At 37.0% G+C, this 16,251-nt stretch overlaps 1 protein-coding gene across 5 annotated transcripts in view; it reads right to left on the bottom strand.

Annotated features, from left to right (window-relative positions):
* Positions 1-16,251, bottom strand: part of LOC149548034 (sulfatase and phosphatidylinositolglycan class N domain-containing protein) — a 271,143-nt gene that overhangs the window by 70,879 nt on the left and 184,013 nt on the right. For all 5 annotated transcript variants that reach the window (XM_089792055.1, XM_089792056.1, XM_089792054.1 and 2 more), the window contains exons 13-17: positions 9,822-9,924; positions 9,491-9,689; positions 5,601-5,699; positions 5,456-5,514; positions 4,710-4,815 (exon numbers count right to left, since the gene is read on the bottom strand). In XM_089792055.1, the coding sequence (XP_089648181.1) occupies positions 4,710-4,815; positions 5,456-5,514; positions 5,601-5,699; positions 9,491-9,689; positions 9,822-9,924 (566 nt within the window). The remainder of the gene's footprint in view (positions 1-4,709; positions 4,816-5,455; positions 5,515-5,600; positions 5,700-9,490; positions 9,690-9,821; positions 9,925-16,251) is intronic.

Here is a 16,251-nt window from a genome sequence, read left to right as displayed (position 1 = left end):
TAAGATTGGCATCTTAAGATTTTGTTTTAATACTAAACTCAACTTAATTGTTTATGTTTGTAATTAAACTTAATCATTCCTAGAAAGTCATCGACGTCTAGAGGATGGGCAAAACAACTTTGGAAGAGACATGTCCTTTCTAAGGACATGTCCCTTGACTCCTATACTTATAGAGGGTAAGGATGAAGTCTAAGAGCACAAAAGAACAAATACAAGCATGCTTCTTAGTCATTACTACCCTCATATGAATTGCAAAACTAAAAGACAGAATTCTGATTTACATTTCTAATCAAATTAAAGGCAATAATATGAAATTATTCATAGCAAGCTATAAGGAGATAAAGAAGATAGAATCCAGTCTATATTCAGTCCAAAGAACTTGTAGAAACTTTACAATGTCCACCACATAAAAATCTGCAGTGAAAGTATATGTATTAAGCTTCACAGGAAGATCTGTAATCATCTTGTTACACTTCAAGGTGTAACCATCAGCTACCTGTACTCGTAGGCCCTCAAAATCCTTAGTCTGCATACCCCTCCTGGTAACCAAACGAGCATCGATGAAATTATGGGCAGCTCCAGTATCAAATAGAGCAACAATACTTTGTCCAGCTATGAGCCCACGCATTCGGAAAGATCCCTCCTTCGTCATACTAGATAAGTAAGCTACCTTGAGGTTGGAGTCATCCACCTCATCATCAACATCATCACCCCTATGCTAATCCTGATTACTATCCTCATACGTCTCCTGAAAATTGGTATTGCCATCATCATTGTAGAACCACTCCATCATCCTATTTTTACCCTTAGGCTTCGTGGGACAGTCATGGCTGACATCATAAGGACCCCTGCAATAGAAACACAACTTCCTCCTCGTCAAATCATTAATTGTTTCCCGGTCCAAGGGTGCTGCAGCAGGATGTTTATCCTCTGTCTTCTCCTCTCTCCCGAGGGGGTGTCCTATCATAGGAAGATGTTGCAGGCTTTGAGGAAAACTTGGCTCTAGGTGTAGAGGCCTCTAAATTTTAGGCCTCTTTCATTGCCTACTCTAATGATGGGGGATCTAATGACTTAACCCACCCTCTGAGTGGCTCAGCAAGACCCTCAATGAAAAGCATAACCCTCCTCCACTTAGATATGTCATACACCATCACTGACAACCTCTAAAACTCACTAATGAATGCCTCCAAACCAGTTGTCTGTCGTAACTGAACCAGCTCCCTAAAACAATCCTCAAGATCTTTCTTGTCAAAACATTCTATCAAACGGTCAACAAACTCCTGATATGAAATGATTTGATCATGATGGAGAGATACCAAACCATGATATCACCAATCGTGTGCAACTCCATCAAGGTGTAGCACAGCAAACCTAATGGCATCCTCCTCAATCAGAGGGCACAAAGCAAGGTAGGTGTCGAGTTTGTGGACCCAAGCTCTAGCAGTCACTCTACCGCTCCCATCGAAATGAGCCAATGTCATCTTACCAACTAACTGTTGGAGCTCAATATACCTGGGCTGCTATCGATCACTAGCAGGCCTACCCCTGGAATGCTCATGCTTCAATGTCAGATATCTGTCAAAACTCAAATTATCCTTTAATGCCTGAGGAAGAACATCCCACTCATGAAAATGAGTTAGTACATCATCAACAAATGGAGCTGCATCAGTAGTAGTGCTAATAGTATCTAATTCAGGTCTCAAGAAAGTGGGTCTCTATGGCCTGTCTTGAGCACCAATATAACCTGTCATGTCCACCCTGTCATCCATCCTAACATGGCCCTTGGTCCTGTGCCTGTCATCAGCCCTAGGCCCTACATCCACACGTGACCTATAGGAACCAACAAAAACATCTTGGTCTCTCTCTCTACCTCGATCCCAAGGCAGTGCTATTCATTGCAGGGAATTAGACAACTGTTGCAGTACATCTGTCATCCAGTGTTGCCCGAATGCGATATTTCGAAATGCTTGCAAAGCATCTCTGTCAACCTGTGCTTCTGTAGCACATTGTCCGAAACCACTAGAACCACCCGGACTACCCACCGTGCCAAACTGAATCTCGGACTCTCCCTCTCTAAGAGGTACATTCTGATCCCGTCGGGTGTAGTGCATTCTAGGCACAAACCTTCGATCACCATTCATACTTCAGAAAACAGAATAAAAGAAATATGCCTCTGATAATTTCTAAGCCCATTTCTTGCAGGCTGGCAGGAAACTGCTCTGATACCACTATAAAATTCCCAACTAGCTTCCAACTTGTACAACTTATTTCTTTGCAATTTTTGAATAGTATAAAGTATTTACTTTATTTTCTATTGAAATTGGATCTTTAACAATAACTAGAATTTTGAAAGAGATTATGGATAATAACCAATCAACATTTTATTTCTCTACAATTTCTTTGAAAACATATATTTGAACCACAAAATTAAAATAAAGCACCTGGTCTGCAATTATATGAACCAAATCGTGGCCCAGCTGTACTCTTTAATTGTCCACAAGCCGCAATAGAAGAAGGTCAGCCTTGGTGATTTACAGCAATGCCAAATGATTATGGAATTTGGCGGCAGGCAAGAAGTCCACAAGAAGACGTGAATCCCTGTTTCAGTAGGCTTAGATTGGCTGGAAAATAACACAGGCCTCAATTACCTCTTCACAATCTTTAAATGCCGCCCCAAACTCAGTAATGCAGATTTTTTATGACATTTGGCTTCAGTATAGTTGACGTCTAGTGAAGTCGGCTTGCTTGCAACCTTGGCCACTAGTATCGACAAGAGAACAATTCCCAATATAAATTTGAACTCCAATTCAGCTTCTCAGATTGAAAATGTGAGTCTCCACACTTCCCAGTATAACTCAGTGCCAAAATTCTCCAAGCCACAATTGAACACAATAGGAGAAATTAGATAATTGTATATTTCAGCACAATTATCAAATGAAATAACCCGAACTTCTTCAAACCCCAGGCAATTGATATGAGCAAATAGATATATAAAAACAAAATGATCTCTCCTCGACAAAAAGTTGTATTTATAACACAAATTGAGCCATCCAGCTTCACTCTCACACCTTCTGCTTAAAAAGCAACTTTATAATATGAAGTAGTTGGCTTATTAAATGTAAATTAAATCATCATTAAACCAAAAAGCTTGCCGACAAAAGACTTCAATAAGATTCCCAGAGAGATCAAATATCCAGAATCAGAGAACCATCCTACCTGAACTGCTCAAACCAAAAATAGCAAATGCCCAAAGTGACTTACTAAAAATAGTAAGTCCAAAAATAGCAATCTCATGACAAAGACCCCCAAAACTAGACATCAGCTCACAAGGGTCACAATGATGAGCTAACAAACCCACACTCCGGAGACCTACTAAATTGGGGGGACATTACAAAATTGGTCGCTAAATCCAGTTATGTGTCTAGCTGCTCCACTGTCAAGCATCCAAGCATTCTTATTGGAGTTTAGCTCACTTGATAAAGCAAGAAAGAATAGTGAGTTTTCAGGTTCCTTGACTTCAGATATGTTGACCAGGGCTTTCTTTCTTTCTAGACAATACATGTGTGTATGTCCAAATTTCTCACATTTGTAACATTGCACATTTGTAACATTGAACTTTTGAAAAATCTATTTTCTTCTCATTTTGATTTTTCTTCCCTCTTTTCTTAAAGTGTCTCTTCCTTTTATTGTTAGAGTTCACATGTAAAGCTTGAACTTCCTCTTCTTTATTAGGTATGATTCATCTTGTAATCAATCGTGATTCATCCCGAGTACAATCATTTTTGAGTTGATCAAATTTTGTTAGAGTAGGACGAGCACTAACTCCTTGAATGAAGGATTCCCATGTAGTTGGTAACCCTTTTAGAGCTATCAATGAGAATTCGTCATCATTTACAAGATTTGCAAGAGTAGAAAACTAGTCTCTTAGTTCTGATGTCCTCAAGAAATATGATTTCACAATTTCTCCTTTGTTCATCTTGATGTGAAGGAGTTGTGTTTTTAGGGGAAGCAATCTACTAGTATTATTGATTTCATATGAGTTTTGAATAGTCATAAACATCTCATATGCGGTTGAACATTTTGCTATATATGGAAGAATGTGATCTTTTACAGAACCAATATAATTTTCATGGTCTTATTGCTGTGCCGTTTCCATACTGTTTTATCGGGCTCACTTTCAGACATGGATTTGTTTTCTTCCACATATTGTTCCAGTTTGAGTTCTCTAAGTACGATCATGATACGAATTCTCCATGATACGAAGTTTTCTGCTCCATCAAGTCTGTCTTCTAATTTGACTCTGTTCACCATTTTTGTATAATGAATAGATTTAAATATTTCAGTGATCTTTGGGAGATGTTTTCACAAAAAAAAATATTTTAACTCTATCTACTTAACGAGGCTTTGAGAGCATGTTAAGGAATCTGAGATAGAAAATTCCTTCAATTAAAAGCTGAAGTGTCTTTCGATTGATATGGAAATTAAATTTGTCAGACTTAAATATATGTTTCATTAATGCGTTTTTCTGTTATTCTCTTGGCACTAGCTTTGTCATGTCGTTTCTTGAGTTAATGAAACGAAAGACCCACACAAAAATATATATCAGAATGAATGAAACATTAACTCAATTTATAATCCTTGAGATAAAATTACATTTTTGTACACAAGACATGCAACAGTTTATGATATAACGTTCAGAAAGGACTTACAAGGAAAAAGAAATGAATAGTCATGACATCGGAGAATAAGAGAACCATAAAATAACAACCCAATCTTGGCAACTTGGCAAGGTTGGTGATTGCACTGAACGCACACCTGTGAACAATTAAAACAAACGTAGAAAATCATTTTTCTTTAAATATAGGAGCTATGAATAAATCTATTTGAATTTTGACATACTGGGGGTTGAAAGATGAATTGAATGAGTGTGCTTTTTCAATCATATTGCGATACTTAAATCAAAGACTACTCTCATCCCAATGAACATTTGAAGGGAAAAATATGTTTACTTTTCACATTGGCATACAACTAGCAAGTGACTGCAATGCCACCATGAACAATATAAATTTGATCATTAAAAAGGTCAATTGTACAGATTTGTTTACGAGAATTTGAAGTTACTAATCCAAACAAAGAAAATATTCAAGCTTTTGCATTCCCTCTACCAATGAAGTCACTACATGTTCACACATAATCTTAGAAGTAGCTTCACCAAGAGAAACAAAGAGTAGATGAGGCAAGGAAATGCTGACACTCATTCTGGGATGAGTGGGTAGAAACATATGCCCTGGAAATTTTATTAGGATAAAATAGAATTCTGTATTTGATACAACTACTAAAGGGGTTATTATATTCCTCGGTATCTGAATATGTCATGATGCAATATGTTGATTCTTAGTTGTGAAAAAAATTGCATAACAATAAGAAACGATTAACTGTCAGAAGAATTACTTACGTGACAAGTATAAATGGGATAAATAATTTAAAGAGCAACAGTGCTGCCATAATGAACGGCTGTATTCAAGCAATATAAATGATGTTAGGTAGAGAATAACTGGCAATAAGAATTTGACATAAATAGAATTGAGTTATGTACAAACATTAAAAATGGTGATGAACCGGTAAACTGATGAAATTTCAAAGCTTGCAATGCTCGCAACATTGCCCGTTCCAAAAAATGCAACATTGATCAAAATTAACTGCACAAAGCAAATAAAATAAGCATTGTCAAAAACATTAGAATAATTTAATTCATTTCAAGCTTCATGGTTCGAGGAAAGATTATTTCCATTTTAAATGGAAAACATTAAGACAGAAAAGCTCCTAAGTTTTTAAAATAGCTACATTACAGAAACCCAAACTACTATTTTCTTTTTTTTAAATATCAGTCTTAACAGGTTATCTTTAAGCCTAGAGCCAAAGAACAAAACTAAGGTTGTACAGAAGATAATACAACATCTATTACTGACAACGGTTTCAACAATGATATAAGTATCTAGAGAGCATAAAAATGTTTCAAAGGTTGTGTTGACACCTACATTTTTCAACTTTATTTCAATCTACATTGTGTTCATTTCATGCTTTGTTCATTGAGATTTTCATCTCAAGTCAAATTTTGCATAGCCTTTTACTATTAATATAGTTACTCCTGATTGCCTGTGCAGGATGGAAGATTATCATCAAGGATCCATCATTCATTTGTGTCTAATTTCTCAGAACCAGCTGACAGCCGAGAAGCTCAAGGACAAAGCTAACAAAGACTGGGTATTATTCCATTTGTCCAAATCAGTGATTGATTGCAATACTTAACAGAGAAGCATCACTATTGAAGACCTGAGGACCAGAGGAAAGTCATTGAAGCAAAGGAAATCAGTTTTGATGTTTCAAAATTGGCCAAAATTAGCCAAAAGCTTAAAATCAGCAAATGACACATATCGGGAAAAGTCAAGCCGATAAAAAGAACCAAAGAACATATTGGGAAAACACATACCGAAGGAGCAAAGAAAAAACAAAGGAAGAAATGCATATCAGACAAGCTTGCACCAATAGCATTCATCAGTATAGCATAAACTATCGGCGAATGTGATAATGGCTCTTCCCAATCCCCGATGGAATTAGCAGAGAAGGCTACTATAATGTAATGTATCTTAGGATGTTATGACACATTGGTCAGGAAAACATATACCGAGGTTACAGAATGAGGCATCGAAAAGTGTTACAATGACAAATCTATCAGCAAAGCTAATACTATCAGAGAAACCCATTTTGAGCCATACCAAGCCCTGATAGCTTCATTGGAGAGTATTCTAGCAATAAGGAGTTCATCGGCATAACTTACACTACTGGCATGAGTTATTTTAATTCTTCCTAAGCCCCAATGTAACTTGCGGTGAAACATACGCCAGTGATATCCAAAGGAAAAGGGTCGCCTAGAGTTATGTCGAAGCAATGAAATCAATAAAGCCACACAGATGACAAAATTGCCCAAAGGTACACTGACAGAGACTTCATTTGGATAGCTTCCACTATCGGTATAACATTAAAACAATTCCCCTAAGCCCTGTTGAGATTAGCGGAATGACTTAAACCAATGGATACAAAGGATAGGTGGTCAGTTAATGTGATACCGATGAATGTGTGAACATATACAAGCAAGGTGACAGCAAAGAAACACATGCCAATGAAACCAGAGGTATCGGACTGATGTATACCGATAAGATGCTCATCAGTACACCATTAACTATTGGGATAGTATAAGATAGCTTGGTTGAATCCTAATAGATACATCGGAATTACATATGCTGATTGCATGCTAACAAAAGCAGTTTCAGATAAGTTGTACCGATGGTGCCAAAGGGGGAATTATATTGGAGAACATATGCCAATATGGATCCGTTGTCATTTCGATTTGATTTTCAATATACTTTGCATTTAATGTTCACTTTGGGGGAGCAAAAAAGCATGTACAGACACTGGGACGTTTCACACAGTGTCAAGATGAATGTTTGCCTGAAAATGCACATATTTCAGACACCTGGAACAAAATGACCAACATAAATGACAACTGCTTTTAAACAGTTGATTGCGATCTTGTTTACAACTTGGAGTCTTACAGGTTTTTATGAATTATCAGGTGGTTGCAAAGGGAAATTAAATAATGATAAAGCTCTGCAAGCCATTATAAATCAGGGTACTTATAAAAACATTACTCAGTGGAACATTCTCAAAAGGTGCAAGAGGTCTGCATTCTGCTGTAGGTATAGAGCAAGATTCCTAGTGTTCATTTGCAAAAGTACTACAGTCATGGGTCTGCCATCCAACAATTTATGTAATGAGAATCCTCAGCCAGTGAAACAACCAGATTTAACAGATGAGCAGGAAGATCAACTTGGTATCATACACAGTTTATATCTTGCAGCCTGGGACCTTACAAAAAAATTATGCCAGTTATGAAAGTGACTGTTTTGAAATTGAGACTGAAGAGGACAAGTTTGCAATGAGAGAATTAATTGCCGAAGTGGGAAATGGAAATCAGGAACTTCAGATGAAATACTGAGGCTCATCATGATAATACCCCTTCCCTGAAAATTTAGCTTATTCTCACTCGTCTCAAACTCTTTTGTTCGAGGAATTTTCGATATTGTACTAGGAAAGGGTTATAAGAATAGAGTATTCATTTGAAGAGGTTATAGTAAAAGTCGATCAGCACAAACACTTTTGAAGTGGATGTACAAAAACTTGAAAGCAGTGATCATTTTGTTTACCAGGTGAGAATATTTGTGCCACCCCTTCAAGGAGTCTATGAAGCCCCGCACGCAATGTAAGAACCAAACCAAATCAAATATAGTACCAAGTATGAAGGGATGGACCCGAACTCGGAAAGAATAATACTGTGAGGGGTGTGTCATCTACATTTGATAATCCATCGGAGAAGAAGGGTCTAGACCCTCTCCACAGGAGCCCAATCAGAATTCGGTAAAGACAGCCCTCAAGCAACTGAGCTGTGGAGTAGTTAGTCTAATCAAAGTGTCCAAAAGAGTCAGCATGGACCTAGTGTCCTGGAAATGTTGTCTGAAGCATTGTCTCTTAACAAGGGCCAAAGGGCCAAAGAATCGTAGCCTTTGTTGGTGCGAGGCTGGACCACCATTCGCAAGCTAAAACATAGGCCCGAAAACTTAACCCCCAAAAAAGTGTGCGAGGAAGCAATCCTAACGTCCTCACCCTGAAATAAGAAGCAGAGGTGAGAGTTCTTAAGACAATTTGAATAACTCCAGCTTACACAAGATCTTCAGCTGAATTGAGGGACATGAGCACAATGTTGAACTTTCTAGGCCAAAAACGGATATGAACAAATGGAGAAACAATAATTTATAAATGAAAACCCAAAAACTTTGAAAGCATTGAGATCACTTAAATTATAATTACAAAATGCAGAGCTATTGTAACTTGACACAAAGAATATGTGCTTATCTAGCATTCTCAATCCATTAACATAATATGTTGCTTGCTCAAATCATTTTATGACATTTTCTGAAGTAATAATATTAAAAACAATTATTGTGGGTGAAATAAGAAGCAATATACGAGGAACACGAACATCTTAAAGGGTATCAGTAGTATTAATACTAGTTCTTAATTTGATGATTCAATATTGTATCAGTAGTATTTCATGTGCCTTGATGATATTACTGTCCATGTGTGATAATAATTTTGGAAAAATATAGGTATGCAGAAATGTAATTAAAAAAACATCCTAAACTGGCTGACACGAGAAACAAGGATTCCAATCCAATCTTATTAGAAGAACAAGTTTTATTGCAAGAAAAGCTGAAATACTTTTATTATAATAGCAGTGCCACAAACATTAGAGAAAATTTCCCTAGTTGACTTTGAATCTTCTTTGTCTAAAATTTCCAAGTTCAAAAGTTCTATAAATGTACATTTAAATAGAAAAGGTTCAACATACAAATTGAGGAACAATGTAACTTACAAAACAAAGAGCAATCCTGACATCTGATAGTTTCAGGAATCTATGGTTCCGTTGCCTGGTATCTTCTTTATCAACCGTATTCTGGTCAGGCAGCCCTATATCTTGTGTTTCTGAAAATGGTAAATATAAGATTGCGCATTCAACCAATATCCAGGAAATGAGTACTATTGCAAGAGCACTGTAGAAGAGAGCTTCATATCTGCAGCATAAGAACTTAAAATGTATCAATAAATTCTTTTACAACTCTGACACTAGCCATCATTATTTAAAAAGAAAAGAAAACATGAAACTATACCTACAGATATTAGGCTGGGATATCAGTAAAATTTACCCTATGGAAAGGAGTAGAAAAGCAGGGCCAAAACCAAGAAAGATTGAAGAAAGACGATCCAGCAATCTGTGAGATGAGAAAAGGGGCAAGACCATTGAGAAACCTGTGCAGGGAATACATTTAAGATATAGATCAGAAATATTATCACCTGTCTTTGTGTGCCCTCCAAACAGGACCAGTAAAATATACTGTAATATTCATACAGGTGTTCATCATTTTCCATTTTCCTCATATAATGACCAACGTGTTAATTTCATGCAAAAAGGTCTGAAATTTAGGGCTATGGCAAAAGTAATCAAGGGTGTGTGACTTCCAGGACTACTCAGGGGCAGCTCAAAGCTCCATCTAGCCCTATGGTTTACCCTTCTGTGATGACGTACTTTGTGGCTGCTGGGATCTTTAGTGGGGCTGTGCAACCCCCTGCCCACATTGTTTTGTTCATTTATTGCTTTCTTCAGATACTGTTTAGTATCATTTCTGTGGGCTGGCCCACTTTATTTCTCTCTGCTGTCCCTTGAACCTTAGTGGTCTTTAGTTGCACATTAATAGATTTATCTTTATCTACAGTAACTGCCTGTAATTAAATACTGTTGTTATGGTAGTAGGTATTAAATTGACAAAGGATGAACAGCAGACATGGGGAAGAAGTTGTAAGTCTAATTAAATTGACTTAAACCAGGCCTAACATAACTCACTCTTAATGTAATGCCCTCATTTTAAGCAACTGGATTTGTGAGATTTTGGCCAGTATCCCAGTTTCCCCATAAGCTTCTAGGTGATTTGGGAAAATTCAAGAATTCCAAACTTCTTGGAGAAAGCAAATTCAATATTTCTGTTTTCCACTGATGGCATTGACCTTAATTGGCATTTTGATCGCAATGAAACTTTCAAGTGTGTTTTTGGCTACCTAGGGTGTTCTCCTAAGTTCTTGGAGAACACGTCTACATTTAACAGGCCTCCATATTGACACCTATTGTATTCCCACTACCTCAGGTACAGCTTAAGATGATCAGTTTTGGTTTTTGATGCTTTGGTAGTGCTTTCCACAACTTGGGATGGGAATCTTTAAACATACATTAAGTTCTAATGTTAAATGTTAGATTATTCACTCAAGTGTTATATTTTTGTTAAGTAAATTTGTGTCCCCTCAAGTGATTGCCTACAGAAGAGGGGCTTGCACATAAAGGTTAAAAACTGTTTGAAAATGCTTTTTGGTGGGAAATGAATTAATTTATAATTTCAAATTGGTTGTGTTGAAGATTACACACAACAAAATACCATCGGATTGAACTTGTACGTTCTTCGTTGAAGCTTATGAGAATGAAAACCCTTATTGAACTATTGGTTTCAGATTAAAAATAATCACTAGTTGGTTTGGAGTGGATCTACTATGAATTTGTGTAATGTCTCTTTCTAATGTGACCTTGGAATATAATGATTTAATAAGGCCATAAAAATACTTAATTTAATTATTTTAAATTATCCCTCAAAAATAAATCATAAGGGGATATTATTTAATTGACTGAGTCATATGTTGAGTTAATTGGAAAATTAATAAAGTCACTTTATTATTTCTCTAAGTTCAAATTAATTTAAAAGAGGGGAAATCAAAAGATAAAGGAAAAAGAAAATCAAGAGGCGAAGCAGAGAGAAAGCCAAGAGTCTCTGCTGTGGGCTATAAAAGAAAAATGAAAGGACTGTATTGTGCTTCATGCATTCTCATCAGGTGCTTGAAAAATATCTCAGGCTGGTTGATTGCTTCTGGAAATTTATATTTATATCCCTGACGGATGTATGAAACAGTTTTAGTATGACAAACTAGACGCCATAAAAGTAGAATGTGTATGGATGGCTTGACTTATCAAATTAGTAATGTTTGTAATTCAGTGCTTTTGTGGATATGTTTTTGGGTCACTATGGTCTGCTATGAATTTTGGTGATGTGGTACATATAGAAGACAAACAAAGCTGCCATTCCAATTGGAAAAAACTGAGGGGAAGTTTCAAACCATTTAAAGACTTTAGATCTGTGATCGCGGGGCTCATACTTGTGGTGTAGCCTCGCAAGGAAGCCAAGAACTAGAATATCATTCTTAAGTGAAAATACACATCAGAAAATGTTTTCTATTGTTTGGAAAATTTTTAGCGTTTTCTTGGGCAGTGCGCTTCCTCCAACAAATTATACCCTTTCCCAAATTTCAATCATTTTATTGAGTGGCATGGCAGTTTTTGGGAAGGTTAACTGCATTTTTCATATCTCTTCCACTATCAACATGATCGCTGGTCAAACAAGAGCTACCAAAGAATTTTTTTTTTAATGAGTTGAGCACTATCCTCTCCTAGCTAAGGCACGAGCCCCTCCATTGCAACTAGCTCAAGCTTACACCAGAAATTTACATATTGATCATGATTTGAGCAATCAGCACTACCAAGGTCAGCATTCATTATTATATAATTGGGGAATTTTCTGCTGAAGTAATTTCTGTATATATTATTTTATGTAAATTGTTTTCATTTATGTAAATGGTTTGGAATAAATGATGCTATGGCAAAGTGTTCAAGTGGAATTTAATGTTTGAAAATTGTTCTCAATACCATTCCAAACAAGTATAACAAAATTCAGAAATGCCAACAATTAGATGAATTGCCAATATAAACAGCTGTGGAAAGAATTACAATTTTTTTTTTCTAAAAATCAGAAATAATTTACCAAGAAGTACATAACTGTTCGTCCATCATATCTGTTATCTACCCCTTTTGGGGAAATGATCATTATACCATTACATCTCCATATTCACATCAAAATAACTGTAATAGAGTATGAGTAATAAACTATATAATACGATCAAGAGAGTTCTTGACCAATCGACGTAAAGTAAACATTGACTTTAAAACTATGTTCCCCTAAGTTTCCGGGACAAGGACGACAGGCAACGGCAGAATGGGTTCCAGGACAATAAAAAATTTTGGCGATTTTGGGGACGAAGGGGACGACAAATGGGTACGGTTATATATATAGGGAAATTTTAAAATATACACTGAAATTTGCAAATATAAATGTGATTCATATGAAACTAAGCAGAAAGCATGTCATTTAGACATTATAGAACCTTAACATACACCATTTGAATGCCATCTAGGAAATAATTACTGATTTCAGTACTCAATTGTCAATATGCATATCAATATGTGAACAAAATTATTTAAATATAAGTTCAATAGCGAACAATATCTTAAAGATCTCAAAATATAAATATGTCAAAGGCTAGAGGGCTGCCATAAAGTTTCATCATCATGTTCAAGTTTAACATAGAGAACAAAATATAGAAAAATGAAGCAAACTGCTGCTCCTATTCTGCCTCTGCCACCATGGCATCAAAATCAGAGTCCTCCTCACTATCATGCTCCACAAGAAGCGTACTCTCATCTAATGTAATCCCAACCTATCCCAGTGCTATCTCATCCTCATCTATTTGGGCCACATCCTCGGGCTCAACATCCCACTACAAAGCTAAACTCTGCCTATACTCTGGAGTCTAACAATCCGCAAGTCAAAGAGCATGATGCATTGCCACTAGCTTCTCCGCTCGTTTAGAGGTAAGTTTGTTCCTCTTAACGGAGTGGATAAATGAATATGTGGACCAATTTCTCTCTACAACTGAGGAACTAGCAACCTATGCAAGGAAGTGTGTGGCAAGTTCTTTTAACTCAGGTGTATCTCTCCCATGTCAGGTGCACCATCTAATAGGATCTCTCTGCGCCAAAACCACTCTATCCAACCTCGCTTGTGGCTTACACAAGTTTGGCCCATGGAGGTTGGTGAAGTCAAGGAAATGTGCACGGAGAGTAGAAGTCTCTTGAGCTGAATACATCTTATCAATGGCTCTTGTGAAGCCATCCAATACCTCGGGATTATCACATGGGAGGTCCCTTCCACCCAACTCTGCATACCATTTGGAATTTAGAGAAAAGAATACCATATGAAGCGAGGTACTCATTATGTTCCACCTGCGCGTCACAATAGGCCTAATATGCTCCTCATAAAACTCCAATGTAGAATCCATTGCTGCAACAATTCACTTCATCTTCCCCAACATGTTGTCAAAAGTCTCATATATCTCTCCCAAACTAGGAGCGTCAGTATCAGCATATCTAATGACATCTACAATGGTTGCTATGACAAAGAAAATATATCTGCAAGATGCAAACAAAAATTAATATTTGAATTGAAATTTTAAAAAAAGAATTAGTATGAAAATCAGCAAACAAAAGACTAACATTTAATTTAAATTAGCAACTTACCTCATTGTAGACCACCAGCTCTCATCAAGGATCCTTTGCTTCACCACTTTTCTTTCAAAGGACTTAGAATTGGACCATCATTCCCACTCTAGATTCACCACCATCAATTTGAGGGCCTCATACACCTTAATCATCCTCTCTATCAAGATGTAGTATGTGCAATACCAATAGAGACAATTATAAATTAAAATAAAGTTAAACATTAATGATTAAACATATCACATGTAAGTTTGTAAGTTGTAACAATTATAAATATAAATTAACTTAAAGCAAACTATAAGTAAACTATAATTAAAATTGACACGCACCTTGTCTCGGCTGGTTTGAGGAACTCCTTAGAGAAAGACCTGAATAGAGCAAGTGAAGTGTGGTGGTTGCATATAAACATTTGCATTGTTCAATGCATGAACACAAGGGATCTAAAAGATGTGCCTCTAAGCACCCTCTACCATCAAACCGGTTGATTTAACCTGTACTCCACTAGCCAGCCCAACCTCCTCTATGGCAACTCTCAAAATGGTGAATTGGAATTCTACATTCTTCTTTTTTCCTAAGCAATCTATAGCTATCAAAAAATAAGTGCTAGCAAGGGATGTGACAATGATATTGATAAGTGGTCGATGTCTAACATCAGTCCACCCATCCATCACAATAGAGCAGTCTGTCCTAACCCAAGTACATTTCATATCCTCAAACAACAAAGCAATCTTAGAGTACTCTTCATCTAGGATGGTGGTTCGTAGCGTATGCTCGCCAGGAGGTACAAATGTGGGATTCATAGTCAATATATCTTTCACCGTTTGTTTAAAGTAAGTGGAACGGGATGCATGGTATGAGATACCATTAGCAACAAAGAATCTACCAATGGATGGCTCACACTTTTTCTTTGCTTGTGCATTAAAAAAATTTCCATCGAGCCCTTCTCAATGCTACTCATCTTCCTCTTCCCTCTAGACTCAGTAGGACTGCCATTAGTACCAATGACAAACGACATATGCCTAGATGATTGACCGAATAGATGGTGATGTCATTGTCAAATTTTGCCTCCCCATCTCAGCCTCTAAGTGCAATCTTTGGCATTCTAATCTTTGTGCATCAGTCAAGTTAGGACAAGCTTTGACTCCATGGCATGTAACACTAAAAAAGTGTGACTTCCCCATTGTCTAGCTACCCCTAAAATCATCAAGACAAACATAGCAATCCCACACTCTAGTCCCTTGTGCATTCTTTTTTATTTTCTGTCCTAGGTGTGGCAAATTGGAGAAGAGGTTTTTCCTATTGAAATGACCCTTTGCAAAATCCTTCATGATGGTGGAAGGGCATTTAAACAAATCAGTTTTAGGATCAGCTCCTTTCCTAGTCCCTCTACTAGCAGTATCATAACCAATAACATTTTCCTCCTCGTCACCACTACTACTAGTACTTCCATTGCTGCTCATTGTGCTTTGTTTTTAGATTTAAATATGCAATGAAAATATGAGCTGAAACAATGAAAAACAAAAAATTAATCAAACTTTTCAAGCTGCAAATCTATTTTAAAAATAAAAAATGAAAGCATAAAGAGTTTCATACTTACTTGGTGCACAGTAGAGGAAGCTCAAACCCCTACTCAAGCTCTTGGAAGCAAAAAAATCACCTCTTATTGCAAAATGAAAACCCCAACCAGCTGCAGCACACTCCAACTCCACAGGCAAAACCAAACAAATGACAAAACAACCATAATGTGGTCTTTTTTACCTTTTAGGGCATTTGGAGGGGCGAGGCCCACTTGGGCGACCAAGTTAGGAATAAAAAAATTGTTTTTTTTGCTTTGCGAAATTCGAGGATGGTCGACCATCTCCAGTACAATCAGGGGACGTCTACACCTCCCCTTTCCATACTAAGGACGGCTTGTCATTCCCTTTTTTTCAACCAGACATCCCCAAGTACCAAGGACGTCTCTAGCAATTTTTGCCTATCTGGGGACGGTAAGGGGGCATCCCATAACCATCCCTCCATCCCAGGGACATCCCTGCCTCAGAAACCTTGGCTTCTTGGGCGAGGACACATCCCTGGGTACATAGCTTTAAACATAACATTGCCTTACAACATTGTTACTACCCTTAGCACTATCTATCTCAAATCTCCCC

This window comes from Cupressus sempervirens, chromosome 7 (genome assembly GCF_028749045.1).
Source record: "Cupressus sempervirens isolate cs-2001-9-10 chromosome 7, ASM2874904v1, whole genome shotgun sequence".
Taxonomy (NCBI): Eukaryota; Viridiplantae; Streptophyta; class Pinopsida; order Cupressales; family Cupressaceae; genus Cupressus; species Cupressus sempervirens.
Note: the sequence above shows the minus strand (reverse complement) of the source record. Positions and strands in the feature narration are given on the sequence as shown.